At 48.8% G+C, this 19,834-nt stretch overlaps 1 protein-coding gene across 3 annotated transcripts in view; it reads right to left on the minus strand.

Annotated features, from left to right (window-relative positions):
* The window catches only part of SRGAP3 (SLIT-ROBO Rho GTPase activating protein 3), a gene marked incomplete at both ends in the record, with an annotated part of 250,739 nt that overhangs the window by 64,568 nt on the left and 166,337 nt on the right, over positions 1–19,834 (minus strand). For all 3 annotated transcript variants that reach the window (XM_082663233.1, XM_082663231.1, XM_082663232.1), the window contains 5 exons: positions 3,843–4,040; positions 6,250–6,351; positions 7,898–8,119; positions 9,612–9,740; positions 14,411–14,596. In XM_082663233.1, the coding sequence (XP_082519359.1) occupies positions 3,843–4,040; positions 6,250–6,351; positions 7,898–8,119; positions 9,612–9,740; positions 14,411–14,596 (837 nt within the window). The remainder of the gene's footprint in view (positions 1–3,842; positions 4,041–6,249; positions 6,352–7,897; positions 8,120–9,611; positions 9,741–14,410; positions 14,597–19,834) is intronic.

Here is a 19,834-nt window from a genome sequence, read left to right on the forward strand (position 1 = left end):
TATCAGATCTGTCAGAGGGGAGCCTCAGAACATGTCTTCTTTTATCTGGCTGCACTCTGAAGGAGGAAGGGCATTGCAGGCCCCTGGAGACGTTCCTATTAAAATAACCCGAACTGCATTTGGGGATATGATTTTCTTCTTTTTACAGATGAGAAAGGTGAGGCTGGCACAAGAAATGATTTGCCCTAGGACCCCAGGCTGCCTCTAGTTCTGGGGCCTGGCCAAACACAATGCACTTTGAAGCAGTGCCAGGAACGGGGCACCCAGAACAGAAACACATCCACCTGCCCCCAGTTCAGCCTGGCCTCAGCCATGCCTCTATACAACTACCAGCTTCCCTCGGCCCTGCCCACCCCATGTCGCCCAGTCACAGGCCGGGAGCCCTCTCTGCTGGACCATGAGCCACTGTAGGCATCGTCCATGCAGGTTCCTTTCTGGATCCTCGGTGCCTACAGCTGTGCCAGGCATATAGTAGGTGCTGAGAAATTCAGCTGAAATCTCTGACCTGGTGGGACTGACATAGCAGGGTAAGAGAGAGACAATAAACTAACAAAAACGTAAGTAAAATACACAATTGGTCAATGGTGGTGAACGCTAGGGATGGAAACAAGGCAGGAATGAGGAACTGGGAGTGAGGGCAGACCTCACTGCAAAGTTGCCATCTCAGCCCCGGCCTGAAGGAGGTGAGGAAGACAGCCGTGTGGGTGCACATGGGAGGGAAGGGTCTAAGCAGAGGGGAACGCAATTACAAAGGCCCTGAGAATGAAGGCACAGGAACAGATGTGATTGCCCCAAATCTGCCAGCTAGTTTCTCACCAAAAAACCCATTCTATTCCCCAGCCAGAAGGCTCAGAAAGGGCGCAGAGGAGCAAAGAAGTGTGCCTCGGCAGCTCAGGACATCTGGAACGTCACCATCTTCCCGCTGAAGACAGGTGTGGGGAAAGGCCCACGGGGAGGGGGCTGACATGTGCCCGGATAAGACTGAGGTCACCGCACCCTGGCCCTCCCTGCTGGGTTTCTGGGGCTTGTGGCGTCCTGTCTCCTTGGCCGTGGTCCTTCTTAGCTCCTAGGGCCTTGTCCCGTGGTTGCTAAGAGTCACTCCCCCTTGTATCTGTAGACGGTTTTCAAACATGTACATCTGGTCCTCACTGCAGTCTCAGATGACAAATGGTGGAAGCATCACCATTCCCATTCTACCCAGAAGGAGAAAGAGCTCAGAGCCGTGGTCACTCAGTGTGCGATCTTGGCCGGATTTCTGAACATTTCTGGACCTCATGCCCTCCTCAAGGTAAAATGAGTAGACTCATGGTGCTTCTCCAAGTGTGGTGCAGGGACCAGTGGCCTCCTACCCAGCTGGGGAGAGTGTCCACATGCAGATTCCTGCTCTGGAAGACTGTGAGTCTAACCCGAGGAGGACACCACAGAGGCCCAGAAGTGCTCACATTTCCAGGGTGCCACCTCAGGGAGGGTGGTAGTCTGGGAACCTACGTTTTCAACAAGCTTCCTACATGATTCAAAAGCACACTTCGGTTTGATAACTACCCACCTATAGGCTCTCTCTGGACGCTTCCAGTAATATAGCCCTCTGATTTTATCGCCCTGTGTTTAAGAATTCACCATAAAAAGCAGAGCTGCGGTATAAGTAGGTATTCTCTCCACCCTGCCTCACTGTCCCAAGCCAGGTGAAGCTCCAATCCCAAACTTGTAACTCATGCTTTGGTGGGTTAGTGCAAATTACACCTGGTTAGTGCAAATTACACACTGGGGCTCTGGGGCTTGGGGATCCTGGCTACTTCTTCCAAGCTTCACCCAGGCTTCACGTGTGACCCATGAAGGAAAGAATGCCATTGAATCGTATTAATGTTTGCTTTAAAAGGAGTGTTATGTCCTTAAAATACCTAAATAATGTCACAACATCACGTCATGAGGTGTACTAGCCAACCAGGTTGATAACTTGAATATTCAGATCAAAATATAACATCCATGACCCCCATCATGGATGCTGTCTTTTAATTTCAAGCAGGCTGAACCCCCTTCTTTGCTCCTGCTGCCTAAGTGACAATATTCACCCACACTCCTCACTTATCTTTGTAACCCGTAAATTCTCTACAAACACAGTAGGCCCCTCGTGGAAGTGGTGAGCCCCCGAAACTGGCATGGGCTGATTCACACAGTATTCACGTAGTATGTGCTAAATAGATACCTGAATGAGTAAATGAGTGAATCGGTTCTTTCTTGAAAACAACAAAGTCAAAGAGTGTTGACAAAGGAAATGCAGTAGGCGTCAACCGTTGGTTTTTGACAGGGATTTGATGAGGCCTAGCATGAAATGGAGCTGGATGTTAGAACTGGGTGGGTTTGTGACTGGTTAAATGACCACAATCTAAAAGTGCTGATTAATGGATCAATATTAGCCTAGTGGCATGTTTTGAATAACTCTGTCTTTGGCCTGGGCCCTGAAGTACCAATTAGTTTTTTTTTTTTTTTTTTTTTTTTGACAAACTTTAAGGTACAGAAGCCACGCTTACTGAATCTGCAGACACAAGGTCTGAAGAGACAGCATATGTGATGAGCAGCCGGTCAGGATCCTGACAGTCTGGAACCATGAGCTGAACCCATCAAGAGGAAATCTAAACGGTGATAAACATCAGACCCACCCAAGACATCACCTACACATCCCATAGGAGGAGGGTGGCCTCATTTAATGGCAGTACAGTGGGAACAGAGATTTAGCTGATACTAGCTTAAAAAAAAAAAAAGAATATGGTCTTAGGACATATGGAAAGAGAAGCATAGCCCCTAATGTGGAGGGAGGTGAAAGTTTAGCCCTGCTCTGTGCTGGTCACTCCCCTGCTGGGAATCTCACTTTAGAAGAAGCACCGACAAGTGGGACAAGTGGAACACATTCCGGGAGAGGGTCGCTAGGATGCTGAGGGCACTCAAAACAAAAGCTTTAAGAGGCTGGATCGAAAGAAGTAGATATGTTTAGCCTGGAGAAATAAAAACCCAGCTCCCTGCAACCTTGCCAGACTGTCAAGTAGAATTAGCCTCTCTCTGGGTTGCCCCAGAGAACAGAATTAAGATCAATGACCAGAAATCCTAGTGAGGAAGATTTCTGAAGATAACAGAGATACGGGAAAACATCATAATATCTATAGCCAGCCGCAAGCCAAACAAAAGGGTTGTTTGGGGAAGGAGGGAGCTTTTTAATCTGGGGTTGTTCAAGCAGAATCTGAATGACTTTTGGGCAGGGATAAGGTTGAACAGGGTCCAACATCAGATGGAAGATGTAAGGTCCTTTCTAACCCCATTCCATGTTCACTAAATACATGTTGAAATAAAGTCCCGATGCCTCTCATTCCTGTTCCTCCTTGGCCAAGTGAAATGTAAGTAATCTGGGATTTTACATGAAGGGCTGGCAACTCACCAGCAATTTGCAAAGATCACTCAGGGTGTTGTTTGCAGAGTCCATGCCCAAATTTGACACAACTTGACATGACAACCACACACTAAACTTGGGGGTTGTTACTTGGGGCGTGCACCTGGCTCTGTTCGCCCCTTTTCCTCTCACCCTACTGAACACAACTCTCTCTGTATTTTTTCTAGAAAAGGAAAATCACAATAACTGTCAATCCAAGATCAAGGCTGGTGCTACCCACTGGTAGCTCACTTTCTGCATTTCACAAAGCCACGCCAGGCAATTTAACCTGAAAACATGCTGGAAGACCTGTAGGTCTAACGGACCCACGTGGTTCCTCTGGCTCCCAGTAGTTTGGGCTGCTCCCCAAAATCACTGCCGGTGGGGGGGCAGACAGAGGGTCTTGGGCCAGGACGCCACTTACTGTAAAATAAAACATTTCTGTCTCCTGCTGGTTGGCTCTCCTCTTGGCGATGTTGAGCTTGCTCATGTAGGTCTCGGAGGCAGCTGACTTCACAGACTCTGTGGACCGGCTATGTTGGAAGGCGTCGGAGACGTCAAAGTCCTCCACAGTCAGCATGTCCTGCAAGGTCTGCATGGTGGCGTCCAGGGTTTTTCTAACCTGGGGAAACACAAAAATCCTTCAGGTTGACAAAAATCCTTCAGCCTCAGAATGCCTTTGACACTCATAGCCCTTTCCCAACCGTTCCTTGATTTCTTCCACACAAAGCATCAGGAGGCAGGCAGGACAACGATGCTCATTCCCGTTACAGTGATGTGGAAAGTAAGGCCAGCAGCTGGCTGGGGGGAGAAGCCAGGTGGCCTAATCTAAAGTCAGGCCATGGGACTGCTTCTGCTGGAGACAACGTCGGAGAAGGTTGTGACCAACAAGGAACTTCGGTTTTGAGGTTTGTGTTTCTTTATGGTTATACAACCCCAAACCAGCTCCTCCTGGGAGGCAGGTCCCTGAGGAGGAGCAACGCTAGAAACGCTCCCCGTTTCCTTCATCCAGAGAAGGGAGGGGACACAGTCTGGATAAGGGCAGCGCTGTCCTCAGTGAGTGAACTCCTCTGCTGTCGGCCACTGAGTCCACGCAAGCCTGACTGAGATAAAACAGCCTCGAGGAAGATAGACCCAAGACACACGCATTGTGCTCGGTCCTCCAGGACTCCGACTCCTCTCCCGGGACCGAGCAGGACCTCGGAGGCTCCACACGCAGGGCCCCGGCCTCCCCACAGCCCTTCACTGAACTGTGCCTAAAGGGCGTACTGGAACTTGGATGGAGGGTCGCTCCAAACACAGTCCTGGGGGAACTGTGTCCACATTCGCTCCACAGTGATTGCTGCTCAAAGCCTCCCTTGTCACTCAGATCTCAACTTAAAAGTCGCCTCCTGGTGACATCAGGCCTCCCCCCACCCACCCCCGACCACCATCCTTAACTTACTGTCTGATATTCCGTGTACGTATTCACTTATGGGTTCGTTCGCTTCTGTGTTTTACCACCTGTCTTTTCTCACTAGAACATAAACTCCGTGAGAGGAGGTACTATATTGTCTCATCCACTCACTGAACTCTGCACAATGTTTAGCGCATAGTATGTGCTAAATAAATACTTGAATGAATAAATGGGTGAATCGGTTCTTTCTAACATAGGCTCACAGAAGCTCAGGTTCAAAACTGAGCATTTCCATGGCCATGAACAGCCTACCCAGAGGAGCATGTGCTTCACCCTCCTTTCTGTGCCCCGATTTTCAATTTAAATTCCATTGACATTATTATCCATATACAGCATATACCGTTCCATGTAAACAATTTAAAACGCTTCACGGGAAGATGTAGGGCATAAATAAAGAAAGAAAACACTCTGGCCATATCCTCTCTCTTCTCAGGTTTGATAAACAAATATATAATTTGTCTCCACATAACCACCCCCCAGGGACTGCTTTGATTCGTTCATCCTTAGCTACACTCTGGCTCACGTTCGTCCTGGCTACGTCCTTTTTGAAGACACAAAGCAACCTGCCCTCTCTGCCTAGAACAGCCCTCTTGAGGTCTGAAGACAGGGACCACGGCTCCCCATCTCCAGCTGCAACTGCACTTCTCAAGGATGGACCTGCCCATGATCTTGGGTGACACTCCCATGTCCTGGTGTCCTCCAATTGGGTGATGTCCTCCCTGGGTGGGGGCATCCCGGCTGGAACAGGAGGTCTCCCATGTGGCCTCATCAGTGCACATCAGAATGGAGCCACTCCAGCTGGTACTTCCATTTGTGCCCACCTGGCAGAAGTCCTGAGCCACCAGCTGCAAGGGAGGTGTGCTGGCCACGGTGAGACAGAAGCTCCCTGGAGCTCAGAATCTATGACACATTTAGTGTGCCCTGGGTTATTTCATTGTGTAATTTAAAATACCTACTACATTTCTGATGATAAAAATAACATAAGCTCACTGCAGAAAATAGAGAAAAGCACAGAGAAGAAAACAGAAATCACCTATACTCCTGCAACCCAGACAAAACCACTATCAACATTCAAAGTATTTCCTTCCAGTCTTTTTCTCTATGCCCGTGAATATGCACAGAAACGTGCACGCATACTTCAGTTTATCCTGGTTAGGACAGTACTGAACATAGAGTTCTACTTCCTCCTTGCTTTTCTTTAACATCTTGTGAGCATTTCCCATGCCATCAAAGATTCTTGGTGTAGTTGGTTTTGACAGTTGTGCATGTTACAGATGAACCCTGATTTCTTACGTGTTCCATGGCAAGAGTAGACTCTGCAGGACCAGTCAGGACTTTGTAAAGAAATCCTCACAGGGTGGAGGGGCTCACTCACCTCCTCGTTCTCGATCTTGAGAGTGGCCAGTCTGGACTGCAGCTGGTGGTACCGCATGAGCAGTTCCGTCTGGACGGGCTGCTGAGCACTGACCTGGCACACCTGCAGAAATGACAGCCACCGCCTGCGGTTGACCGGGGCCCTTGCCACCTGTGCATAGCTGGGGCCGGCCTATCATTAACATCCCCATCGACAACTGCAGAAACAGGCCTGGAAAGGTTAAGTGACCTACCCAAGGTCACACAGCTTGTACCCAGCGACACCAGAGCCAGCCGGGAGCCAGGGGCCACCCTCTCACGCTCTCGGTTGTGGTCTACATTTGTGCAGCATGTGACGGTTTGCTACTCAGAGCTTGGACATAATCTCATTAAGTGAGACTAATTGGTTAATTTCCAGGCAGGAAGTGGTGGTAAGGAAGCAACTGCCTAAGAGAAGCCAGTGAAAAGAACAAAGGATGGGAAACAGTCAGCAGAGTGGCCCAGCAGGAAGATGCTTGAGAGAGAGGCAGGCATGGGGCAGCGGCCCTCTCACAGGGGCCGCTGAGAGAGGAGGGGAGAAGAGAAGAAGATGAGAGAGCGATACTGTTCGCCTACACCCATTCCCACCAGGGCTCTCACTACCTGTGGGCTGGGCTGCCTGCCGTAACTTGGCTGAGCTCATAAGGGACAGCAGGCCTCTGTTCTTTACCACTAACTGGGCAACCCGACCCTGCAGTCACCAGCTGATGAGCCAAAGGGCTGGACATGAGGGCACAGGGATGGGGCAGGAGCTGTGGGGAAGCCCAGCAGAAGGCATCTCTTGCAAATGAAGAAAGTGGGCAGAGCCACTGGAGGGTCCAGCAAATGCCATCGTTAAAGGCGCCTCCTGGTCCCTCCCTGCTAAGCAGGTACAGCGACAGCCCAGCTGAGCTCCCACTAGGATCCAGAGGCTGGCTGGGTCCCCCTGACTCTCGTGTGCCTGGGGGGAGGGAACGGGGCCACTAGGAGAAAGTTCTGGGCACATGTCCCTGGGGTAGAGATGGTGGAGATGGGGAGGCAGATATGACACCTGGTGGCTCTCTCCGTTGGTTCCAGGGACTGGGGCCTGAGCCCTGGAGAGAGGGAGGAATGACATGGAAAAGCTCAAGGAGCTATTTTCATAAGAAGTTGTGTGAAACTCAGGTAACTAGTGTGCTGCTTAGGGGCTAGTGAAGAGCGCCTTCTCCCATTTTTTTTTCCAGAACATAATGAGGATGTGAGCAGCGCAAGCCCTGAAGAAAACTGGGTTGGCTGGTACTCCAAGGGCTCACGGCACTGGAGCACAGGTCCGAGTGGCTCTGCTGAGGCCCCGCCTTCGGTGATTTGAGGCCATCCATCCGAGGGGAGAACGTGAGATGATTGTCTGTGTGCAGATGTGGGACTCCCTTGGGGTCTTCTAGACATAGCTGCGAGGGATTTCATGGGAAGCTATGGTCTCGCAATTCTGCAGGTGGGGGACTTGAGCTGCCAAGATTAGGGTATTCGTGGTAAACTCCTCAGCTAGGGAAGCCCATGCACCAAGAACTTGACCCCAGGCCTCTCCGCTGACGTTCTCCTCCCACTGATGCTCTGGGAGCCCACGGGAGACAGATGGAAGCAACCTCAAGCATGGGCTCCTGGGAGAAGCCTACCTCGTCCCCCATGTGGGGCTGGAACTCAAACTTGAGGGGGGGACAGAAGACCTGGTTGCACATGTCCATGACTGTGTGCTTGTCACTTCGGGAATCCAGGTTGTCCACCGCGTTCTCGATGACGTCCAGCCCCTCATGGCGAGAGGTCTCCAGGTTGTACTCGGCTGAGAGGTAGGTCCGGAAGGTGCGGGCCAGGCTGGCATGAAAGCCCAAATCACAGCACTTGGAGAGAAGCACACACAGAAGGTGCAGGTGAGGGTGGTGACATGGAGGTGGGGCCGTCACAGTGACTTACGACTACCTCCTATTCCATGGTCAAATCTTTCATGCTGGAGGCCCTCATGCACTTTGGAATCTTACCACACAAGTCATGGCAAAGCCCTCGGAGGGAGCGGGGGACTGCGATCTGGGCAATGACAGTGCTCCTCGCGGCTCCCCAAACTCACTGCTTTCTTTCTCATCTCCAGGCCTTTACACACGCATTCCCTCTGCCTGAAGACTCTTCCTCTCTCCTCCTGCCTAAATACTCTTCCTTTGGTTTCAGTTTAGAGGTCACTTCCTCCAGGAAGCCTTCCTTGATGTTCTCCCCACTCAGAGTTCACACCAGGTGTCCCTCATCCAGGTGTCCACAACTCCCTCCACCTCTCTCATGGTAACACCCACTGCTTGGCATTACGTTTGCCTTTAATGCATCAGGGTTATGTAGGCTGAGCTCCATGAGGACAGACCCCCTGGCTCTTATCCACTGTTGTACCTCAAGAGCTAGAGCTAGAAGGCACTCAATAAAAATTTGGTAAATAAAAAGATGAAAGGGTTGGGTGAAAAAGAAAGCTGAAAGGTAGGAAAGAGGAGGAGTCTGGCCCCCGGGCATTTGGAAGGCAGGACCAGGCAGCTCCCTCTCCTGGGGGTGGTGATAATGGCGATAATGGGTCCCCTCTGCAGCCAAGGGAAGAGCGGTGACCCTCTGACTTCCTGACGGGATACACCCAGGCCAGAGGAAAAGGACGCACCCACCCTCAAGGAAGCCTGACCGAGCATCTGCTGGGCCGGATCCCTGTCTGCATGAACACATGCGAAGCAGCCCCAGCTCTGTCACAGATGATGCAGGAGCCTCCCCGAAGGCACCACTCACAGAATTCTTTCCCGAAACCTCATTGTCCTACCAGTGTGTCCTGCACAGCTGGTGCTCAGCAGTCAGTGTTCCATTTCCTCTTGCTTAAACTGCCTGATTTCTCCCAACATAACATCCCCAAGTAAAGCTGACCTGTATAATTTTGTCTCATTCATTGTTTTCTTCCGTATGTGTGTGTGTGTCTAGTGGACTGGACCCAGGCGTGTTAAACAGATAAGCATCTTTACCACCCTGGGAAGTTCCCCAGGGCATGAACTGTGTACGATCACCCCTGTACCCCTAAACCCAGTAAAAGACCTGGTGTAGAGGAGGACACTTGGAAAGTGCACGCTGAATTACAACTGCCCAGCCCAAGTGTGCAAGGGCCGCCAGAGGCCCACTCCCACCCATGGAGGTAGAAGCCACAGGGTGATACTCCTTCCCAGGCCCCAAAGGCTCCCTGTCCTTCCCCTCCGTTAGGGCTCCAGGGGCCACTGGCCGCCCCATATGCCAGCTAAGGACAAGGGCCAGCCCTCCCTCAGCTGATGACTCGCACCAGGCGGTGCAGGACCCTGTTCAACCCCAGACTCCCCAGGAGCTCACGTCGATGAGGTCAGAGACATCGTGGATGTAGTATTTGCTTATAGCTGCGTTGGTGGCCGCCAGATTCAGCAAGTAGTCGTTCCGGGCCTTAGTGCATTTCAGCTTGTTCTCAGAATACTTTGCCTGCCTCTGGAGGAAGGAAAGAGTGGATGTGAAAGCAGAGCCGCTGATGGGAGGGATTTGAGATTTTCTTTAGGGTCACTGCCTGCGATCAGCTCCCCGCACGGCCCTGGAAAGCCTTACTCCATGGGCCAGGTGAGTAAGATCTGGACCCCGGACTCAAAAAGCTCACCTGACACTGCACATGTGCAGCCACCGTCGGCAATGTCGGGTAAGCAGTGGCCTTTTCCGGGAGTGTAACTAAGACCTCCGGAGGCCCCTACTCAACACCCCCAGAGGCTGCCCAAACCCGGACGACAGCCTGTGAAGCCCTTCTGACCTGGCTCTTCCTCCACGCTCCTGTCATCCCCTCCTCTGCACATCCTTTAAGAGGCCAAGTTCATTCCTGCCTCTAGACTCAGACCCATTCTCTCCGGCTGGCAGGCCACCCTTCCAGGTCCCTGCGTGGCCTGCTCCACGTCATTCAGGTCCTTAGCCATGGTCACACAGTCGCATGGGCCTCTGACCACACAACCGTGTCTAAAATGTGTCCCCGGCATCTTGACTGCCTCCTCCCCACATTCTTTCCTGCTCTATTTTTCCCATTCATTTAATCTTTGTTCAATTTTTAGTGATTATTTTCATTTTTATTTAATTTTTAAGAGACTCTTTTTTTAGAGCAGTTTTAGCTTAACAGCAAAATTGAGAGGAAGGTGCTGAGATTTCGTGCACACACCCCTACTCCCATACACACACCACGTCCCCCCAATATCAACACCCCCTGGCACCAGGTGGTACATTTGTTACAATTGATGGACCTATACTAACACATTGTAGTCACCCACAGTTTACCTTAGGGTTCAGTCTTGGTGTTGTACGTTCTGTGAATTTGAACAGATGTATAATGACATGTATCCATCATTAGAGTATCAGAGCAGTTTCCCTGCCCTGCAAATCCTCTGTGCTCTACCTGTTCATCCCTGTCTCCCACCTAACTGCTGTAACCACTGACCTTCTTACTGTTCCATAGTTCTGCCTTTTCCAGAATGTCATATAGTTGGAATCGTGCAGTATGTAGCCTTTCCAGATTGGTTTCTTTCACTTTGTAACATGCATTTAAGGTGCCTCCGTGTCTTTTCATGGCTTGACAGCTCATTTCTTTTTAGTGCTGAATAACATTCCATTGTCTGGATGGACCACAGTAACTTAGCCACTCACCTACTGAAGGACATCTTGGTTGCTCAAATTTTTCATAAGTACTTTTCACCACCCCAAATTACATTTTTTACCTCTTTGATTACTTGATGATTTTCAGGGTCCCCTGCTAGAAAGTAAGCTCTGTGAAGTCAGGGACTTAATGGTCCCTGTTCATGACTGAGCCTACAGCACCCAGAACAGTCCCTGCACGGGCAGCATGAAGTGATTGCCACTGGCTGTCTGGTTGTGCGTGGTGGGGAGAGGCGGGATGGGCAGCCAGAGGTGCAGTCTCGGCTAGGAGCTGGACCGCCTCCCTGGGAAGCTGTTTCTGTTCTGGGCCATCCTGGGCAGGAAGCAGTAAAGAGTCCGTGGGTTACAGAGCTGTCCCCTTGCCCCCTTCAGACAGATGAGTCCCACTGCTGAGGAGAGAGACAGCTCTCCTTAAAGAAACAGGGCTTCTTCCTACCTAGGCACTCTCAACCTTCCTTCCTCCAGATTGAGTTCGCTAGCTGTTCAGTAGAGATGCCCCCATTGTCAGCCTTTTAATTCTCTTCAGACATCTCCTCTGACCTTTCTCCAGGGTTCACTTATTCTGGGAATTTCTAGAAACAAACTTCTGGTTATACCCTGTACCAACCACAGACCCACCCTCCACAGAGAGTTTTGAAATTCCTGGCCCATTTCCAGGGGGCTACTATAACCCTGAGACCATTTTCAGCTCTTCATGGACTCATAAAATTTTATGCCTGGAAAGGATACTTGAAGATATCTTACTTTAATTCATCCATTTTATAGGCGAGGAGATGAAAATTGAAAAGAAGTTGGCTGTCCAAGAGCCAAATGGCCAGTTAGCATACAACTCTGAACTAAAACTTAGTCTCCAGACCCCACTAACCAGTGCTTTCTCTACCTCTCTACATATCCCCTCTATAGCTACCCCCCTATGTTGTAGCTCCATAATTCCCTGCCTGGTTATCTTTTTTTTTTTTTTTTTTGGGGGGTACACGGGCCTCTCACTGCTGTGGCCTCTCCCATTGCGGAGCACAGGCTCCAGACGCGCAGACTCAGCGGCCATGGCTCACAGGCCCAGCCACTCCGCGGCATGTGGGATCTTCCCAGACCGGGGCACGAACTCGTGTCCCCTGCATTGGCAGGCGGACTCTCAACCACTGCACCACCAGGGAAGCCCCTGGTTATCTTATTTTTAACATTCATTTCTAGTATATTCACAGACATATTGTACAACCATCACCACTATCTAAATTTAGAATATTTTCATCACCCCAAGAGAAACCCTGTACCCATTAGCAGTCACTCTGCATTCTTTTCTGCCACGGCTCCTGGCAACCAATAATCTACTTTCTGTCTCTATGGATTTATCTACTCTGCACATTTCAAATAAATGGAATCATGTAATATGTGGTCTTTCGTGACAGGTTTCTTTCACTTAGCCTACTGTTTTCAAGGTTCATCCATGCTGTAGTCTGTATTCATTCCTTTTCATGGCTGAATATTCCCTTACAGGGATTCACCATATTTTATTCATCAGCTGAAGGACGTTTATTTATTTGGATTGTTTCTACCCTTTGGCTATTATGCATAATGCTGCTATGAACATTCATGTGCAAAGTTTTGTCTGGACACATGTTTAAATTTCTCTTGGGTGGATACCTAGGAGTGGAACTGCTGAGTCATATGGTAACTCTATGTTTAACATTTTGAGGAACTTCCAGACTATGTTCCAAAGTGGCTGCATCATTTTACATTCCCTCCAGCAATGTATGATGGTTCCAATTTCTCTACACCCGCACCGACACTTGTGATTATCTGACTTTTTTATCTTAGCCATCATGGTGGGTGTGAAGTGGTATCTCACTGTGGTTTTGAATTGCATTTCCTTAATAACTAATGATGCTGAGCATCTTTTCATGTATTTATTGGCCACTCATATATGTTCTTCAGAGGTATGTCTATTCAATTCCTTTGCCCATTTTTTAACTGGGTCTCTGCCTGGTTACTGTGGAGCATATTTTTCTTTGCTTTTGGAAATTACCCTGAATTTTTATTTTACCTGCCTTTGGTTACTTTGCCAGCTTACCCAGGTCCTGTTGGATTATGTTCCCACTCAATCTCCTATAATTTTTAAGAGCTGTAGGATCATATAATCATAGAATTAGTCTCATAGAAGCCCAAATAAACATCTGATGCAATGTTTGCAAATAGAAAGAGCTCAGGAAATGTTTGCTGATTTCATGGAATGAATGAATGCAGAGAATTCAACAAGAATATCATAGCTTTTTAAGAAGAAAGGAACCTTAGAAGTAACCCAATCTAGGATGACAAAAAGCAGCATGCACACTGCCCCTCTAAATTCCTTGGCCAAGACAGACATCATTAATTGATCACAACACTGTCTTTAACTAAAGCCTCGAGAGGGCTCACAATCCTCAGCATAGGGCTCTGGGAAGCCACTATCAATTGATCAGAGTTGACATGAGAAAGGAGATTTGTTTGCCATCACTGTCAGTTTTTAAAATTGAAGGTCAGGGACTTCCCCGGTGGTGCAGTGGTTAAGAATCCGCCTGCCAATGCAGGGGACATGGGTTCGAGCCCTGGTCCGGGAAGATCCCACATGCCGCGGAGCAACTAAGCCCATGTGACCCAACTACTGAGCCTGAGCTCTAGAGCCCACAAGCCACAACTACTGAGCCCGCATGCCACAACTACTGAAGCCCGTGTACCTACAGCCCATGCTCCACAACAAGAGAAGCCACCTCAAGGAGAAGCCTGCACACCACAACGGAGAGTAGCCCCCACTCGCCACAACTAGAGAAAGCCCGCGTGCGTAGCAACAAACACCCAAGGCAGCCAGAAACAAATTAATTAATTAACTAATTTAAAAATAAATAAATAAATAAAATAATATTGAAGGTCAGAGAGTCGCTGTACATGTGGCATCTTCAAAACTCAGCCTGACTCCAAAACTAGCACTTTCACCATGCCCTACCGAAGCTCTTTTCCAGCACCAACACAAAAGGATTCTCACTGGCCCAGCTTTGGCTTGGCGATGGCAATTTCTTCAGAATGGTTCTTTACCTGGTTCCCAGGTGCTGGTTGGTACGCCAGCGCCGTTCCCTCTTGTTGGGACACACGAAGTCCCAATCAGCCCCCCGGCCACTAAACTGACGTCCAGGGCAGGCCCCACCCCCACTAACGCCTGGTGATTCTTGCCAGAATGTGCTCGCTGGGCGAGAGTCTCATCGCAGTTCAGCTGTCTTGCCAGCTGAGTGCCTCTCCTGCTGTTGACCCTCGCCTGAGGCCTAACAAGTGTGAGCAGAGGCATGGCCAGCCCTGCCTCTACCGTGACACTGACCTCCAAGACAGCAGACGCTGGCAGCATTATTCCAGCCCTAGTCCCTCAGGGTGCGGAGGTGGAGGCTGAGGCTGTGGGGAGCCTGGCCCTCCCCTTCCTTCCCACCCCAATACCCGGGGCCTTCACTCGCCTTCTCCTTCATCTTCTCAATCTTCTTCACGGAGCTACGGCGCTGGGGCCGGTCCTCATGCCGGAGCAGGTTCATGCTGAGGTCTCCCGACTTGTTGAACTGCTTCTCCTCCTGCTTCTCAGCCTCCTTCAGCTTGCTTTCCGCACTGATGCTCTCCGCATGGTACATGTGGTAGGTTTTCATGACCTGGAGACACACGAGTGTGGGAAATCAACAGGCTGTTATGGCCCAGCAAGGGTGGCCCTAGCGCTGGCAGCCCCCTTCCAAGTTCTGTGTTCCAGTCAGCTCTGTCCCAGCCCTCTTCCCATGACATGCTCTGAAATCCCACAGCCCTTTACTTTTGCACAGATGGTCTGAGGACTGGAAATGATGATCAGCAGCAGCAGCAGCAGTTTCATCATCATCATCATCAACAACATCATTAAGTGATTACTAAGTGCCAGGAATGGACCAGTAAAGAGGAAATTTAAAAGGGCCACCACAGGCCCCGGGCATTTTGGGGCTGTCAGAGGTGATATGGTGAACACGGCCTTCTTCAGCTGCCCTCTCCGGCCCTGCCAGCTGTGTCTCTTGTGTCCTACTCCCTCCCCACAGTGTCGCTGGAAAAGGCCCTCCTCAGGTACCCATGGGATTTCTATGGGAACATCCTTCTTACACACAAATCGTTATCTCAGCTGTTTCCTTGAGTAAAATTGGCCTGTAAATGGCTCTGTTCCCCAAAGGAATATTATTGGGTAACCTAATAGATATTCTATGCTCTCAGAAATAAACTCATCCTTGGCTATAAAATGAATTCCTATAAAGAAAATTGCACTTTGCTACTCTACTTCCACATTAAGAGTTGGATATTGTTATATCAAGGGAATTTTTGAGTCAGAAGGAATCCTATACATCATCTAATCCAACCACCAAATTTTACAAATAGGGAAACTAAGGCCCAGAAGAATAGGGTGACTTATCCAAGATCATACAGTATTATCAGCATAGTTTCCAGACTTTACATCCATGGGATCATCATCACCATCAAGATACAGAACACTCCCATCACACCAAAAAGATCCCTCTTGACCCTTTCCAGTCGATCCCCACCCCTTACCCCAGCCACAGGCAATCACCGATTTGCTTTCTGTCACCGTAGATTGTTTTTGTGTGTTCTAGAACTTCATGTACATGGACCCATCGAGTATAAACTCTTTCACACCTACCCTTGCTCACTCAGCATAATTTTTTTGAGATTCTCCCATGTTGTTGCATGTATCAGAAATTCTTTTTTACTGCTGAGTAGTATTGCCTTGTATGGCTATACCACAATTTGTTTATCTGTTCACGTGTTGACCGTTATTGGGGTTGTTTGCAGTTTTTGGCTCTTACGAATAAAGCTGCTAGGAATGTCCATGTACCATTCTTTATGTGGACATATGTTTTCGTTGCTCTTGGGTAAATACCTAGGAGTGGAATGGAGGGTCATATAGTAAGTGTATATCTAACCACATTAAAAATCTGGTCTCAGACTTTTAATTCTATCATATCATACCGGTTCCTTAATTCATTACCATTTGTTCCTCAGATGTGAGTATTTGGGGCAGCCTTAGAGCAAGCTGGGCCAGGCCCATACCAACAGTATTCTATCTCCCAGTCCCCAAATAGTACACTTCCCTTTGCAATATCAAGTTTATGACCATCTTTCTATGCTAAGAAACACAAGAAATTTCTGGAATTCATGGCTCCTGAGCCTTGTTGGTCCTCTTCTCCTGTTGTTTGGGTAATTACAGCAGCTAATGGAGCACAAGCTTCCGCCTCGGGATGGGATGTGCTTCTGACAAGCCAGGCCCTTTAAGTCAAGGAACTCAGAATGAATTACTGGCCAATGTTATAACCTTATTCACTGTCATTTGAAGTCCTGTGAAGTGAGACTTTTAAATGAGGACTTCCTCTGTGATTCTTACTGTGAAATCACAGCATTGATCTGTTGTTAAGCAAGTCCCCTTTGTCATATGTCAGGAGTCAGTGGGGGCAACATCTATTGTAGAGCATGTCAGGTAAGAATATGGCCTCTGGCCCAAACGTCTGGGCTGAATCCTGATGCTGCCACTAACCGGCTGTGTGACCTTGGGCAAGTCACATAACCTCTCTGACATCTGCTCCCTCATGTATAAAATGGGGATGATAATGGCACCTACCTCATAGGTTTGTCGTGAGGACTAAATAAGTTAATTTTTTATAAGGTGCTAAAGGCAATACCAACCACACAGTAAAAGCCATGTAAGCATTAGCTGCTACCATCACCACCAGCATCGACATCCCTGATTTGGGCTGAGGGTTTGAAAATCTTGAACTTATTCACTTGACTTCAGGAAAATGCTCACAAACTCTAAAAAACATTAGCTAATGTGAAAAAAAATTATTCTACACCATGTTTCTCCCTCCTTTCATCCTGAAAACCTCCCCACGTTTCAAAACAATAAATGAAAAACTGAAATCAACTTTTCTTCTTGGGTCTTGGTGGAAAGACTTCTTCTCTGCATCCCACCCATCTCTGCTCATCTGCAGTTGCCCTAAAGCCTCTAGAGATGCCCTTCTTGCTGATTTCATCCACTCCTTACGCCAATACCTCTAAGTTTCTTTCTAAACAACTCAATGGACCAGAAAGTGTGTTGGATCAATGTGTTCTTGACATCTAGTGGCCAAAGGGGATGACTGCAGGTTTACAGATAACCAAGGCAGTTGCCTACTTTCAACCACCTTTAAGCCATGGCTCCTGGAACATAACGCAGCTCAGAGTCGGGAAGCCGGCTGAAGGCTGTCTCCGGGCCTCTCTCCCATTCTTGAACCTTCCCTCTACACCTCCACATTCACAGGCACCACTGCTTTCTTTGCTCCTCCCCCTCTATGTGATCCAGTTGGTAATTCCTGATCCCAAGAATAATGGTGAACTTGATCACTGGTGTCACTTACGTCAGACAGCTGCCACAAAAGAGCTTAACCTAGGGACCTCTCTGAAGTGAGTCTAACTATTTATGCCCAGAATCCTCTAAGATGTTTCCTTTATTTAATTACCTGAAACATGGGCTTCAGGATGAAAGGCCCTTAGCTCAATAGTCTAGAACAGCCTGCTCGGTATTGCCAGTCCAGGAGATGCTGAATAATATTTTAAAATTATCTATTACTTCACAGAGTTTGCAAACCTCTCTATTCATTATCACCAAGGAGCATTTCAATTAATCTTTACCCCAATCCTGGGAGGCAGCATGATAACAATAATAACAACAATAGCAGCTAACACTTACCGACCACTTACTACACACCAGGCCTAGTTCTAAGCACTTCACATATATTAACTCACTTATTTCTCACAAAAACCCTGTGACGTAGACTATATCATCCCTGCTTTACCAAAGAGGAAACCACGAAATAGGGATGAAAGGGTCCTCTGCCCCACAGGGACTCAGGAGACCCAGTTTTGAAACTTGACCTTCCCACCACTTGCTGGATGACCGTGGCAGAGGCTTGACCTCTCTGTGCTGCCTGGCAAAGGCCAGAGGGGGGGGGCTAGGAAAGAACTCAGTAAGCTGTGACTGTAGAGTGGCGAGCTGACAGCAGTGCTGGGGCGGGGAAGGGAGCAGAAGTGGATGCAGGAGCTGAGCTGAGGCCAAGTCACTGGGACCTGGTCTTCAACCCGGGCTCTCCAGAGGGGCCCTCAGAGGCACCCACCCAGCTTACTGCCAGATGGGCGTTCTCTTTCCAACCCTCAAGACCCTATCAGGGAGAGCCTTTCAGAAGAAGTCCAGCACAGGCTAAGAAGCACTATATAGGAACATGTAAGTGAGACCACTATTCTTGGCCCAAATCAGTTTCATAGGTTATCAGAGGCCCTCCAGAAACTTTGGTGTATTAACCTGTCATTGAAAGAAACTAAGGCCCAGAAATAGCAAGCATGTGGCCTAAGTCACACAGCAAGCCAGATGGCCGGGCCTTCCAAGCTGTGGACATTGCCTTTTCTGGTGATCATGCTGCCTTTGCTGTGTACACTTTGCCTTTTGCATCTTCCCAAACCCTCAGATCATGAAAACAGGAAAGTACTATCTGTACAGCTCTTCAGATCTGCATTTAAATGCAAAAGAAGGCAAAGGCAATCTGGAAGTTAACAGCATTAATACAGGGACAGGCTGGGGCAGGAAAAGGATCAGTTTTTAGAAAATAGGTTCTCAACAATGCAGTCCATGTACACTTCCTCCACCCCACAGGAAGGGCCATCCCTAGGCCACACAACAGTTGTGTATGAGGTGAGACCCTGGGCCAGGACATGACAAAGACACCCTTGAAGTACCCAAACTTCAGTCTGAGCGCCCACACTCTGTGTGGCCTACGTTCTCTGTAGAAATTATAATCACTGTCTTATTCCATTTGCACGTTTATAAACTGTCTCACCCAACTACAGTGCAAAGTCCATGAGGGCCAGGACGTTGTCCATGATCATAATCCCTGTATTAGGGCAGAGACTGGCACCCAGCAAGTAGCAATATATATTTGCATGAATGAGTGGACGACAGCTGACTGGCTGGCTGGATAAATGGGTGGGTGGATGGATGGATAGATAAGTGGGTGGGTGGGTGGATGGATGGGATGGAGGGAGGATAAAACAGGGGAGGTAGATTCTATTGCCTTTGCTCTGCTGAATATATTTGGGGGTAGGGCAACAGCTACACTTTCAATCATTTAATATTTATTGAACAGTTCATTATGTGCTAGTTACTGCACTCGGTGCCATTATAGGAAACACTACAATGTAGAAGACAGATATGGTCTCTGCCCTCACAGAATACACACCTTAGTAGGGACACAGACAGTTATGCAAGTGATTATCACAGGGTGTGATAAGTGCACGGATGAGGGGGGTACAGGGTGCTAAAGGAAGGCTTCCTGAGGAAGTGATATCTAAACTGAACCTTGAAGGAAGAGTAGCTATTAGCTAGGTGAACAGGGACTGGGGTGGGGATGGATTATTCCAGACAAAGGAAGCAGTGTCAGCATTAAGCCCATTAGAAGCAGGAGCCAAACAGGTTTGAGGAAGAGCTTACAGGTAGAACATCAGGTGTTTGTTTGCAAACCAGCCAATGGAGCCACTTTCTCCTCCTTCCTGAGCTCCTCCCCCTCAGCAGACATCTGTTGTTGCTCTCTGCGTAGGATCATCCAGTCCCCCTCCTTCTGGAACATCTTCCTGATTTTCTTTGAGGAAATCCCCCAAATTCCGCTCCACCATTCTCATTCCATGTGGTTCATGGGAAACTGACACTACCCCCCAATCCCTGGGTACAGGGCAGCAGACCCAGGCCTGACCTATCAGTATGCATGATGTTAATCTGGCCACAGCGATGGGACCCCAGCCAGGCCAATTAGAGACAGCCCTGGGCTTCCGCTGGAAAC

Source organism: Grampus griseus (genome assembly GCF_964374135.1).
Source record: "Grampus griseus genome assembly, chromosome: 10".
Taxonomy (NCBI): domain Eukaryota; kingdom Metazoa; phylum Chordata; class Mammalia; order Artiodactyla; family Delphinidae; genus Grampus; species Grampus griseus.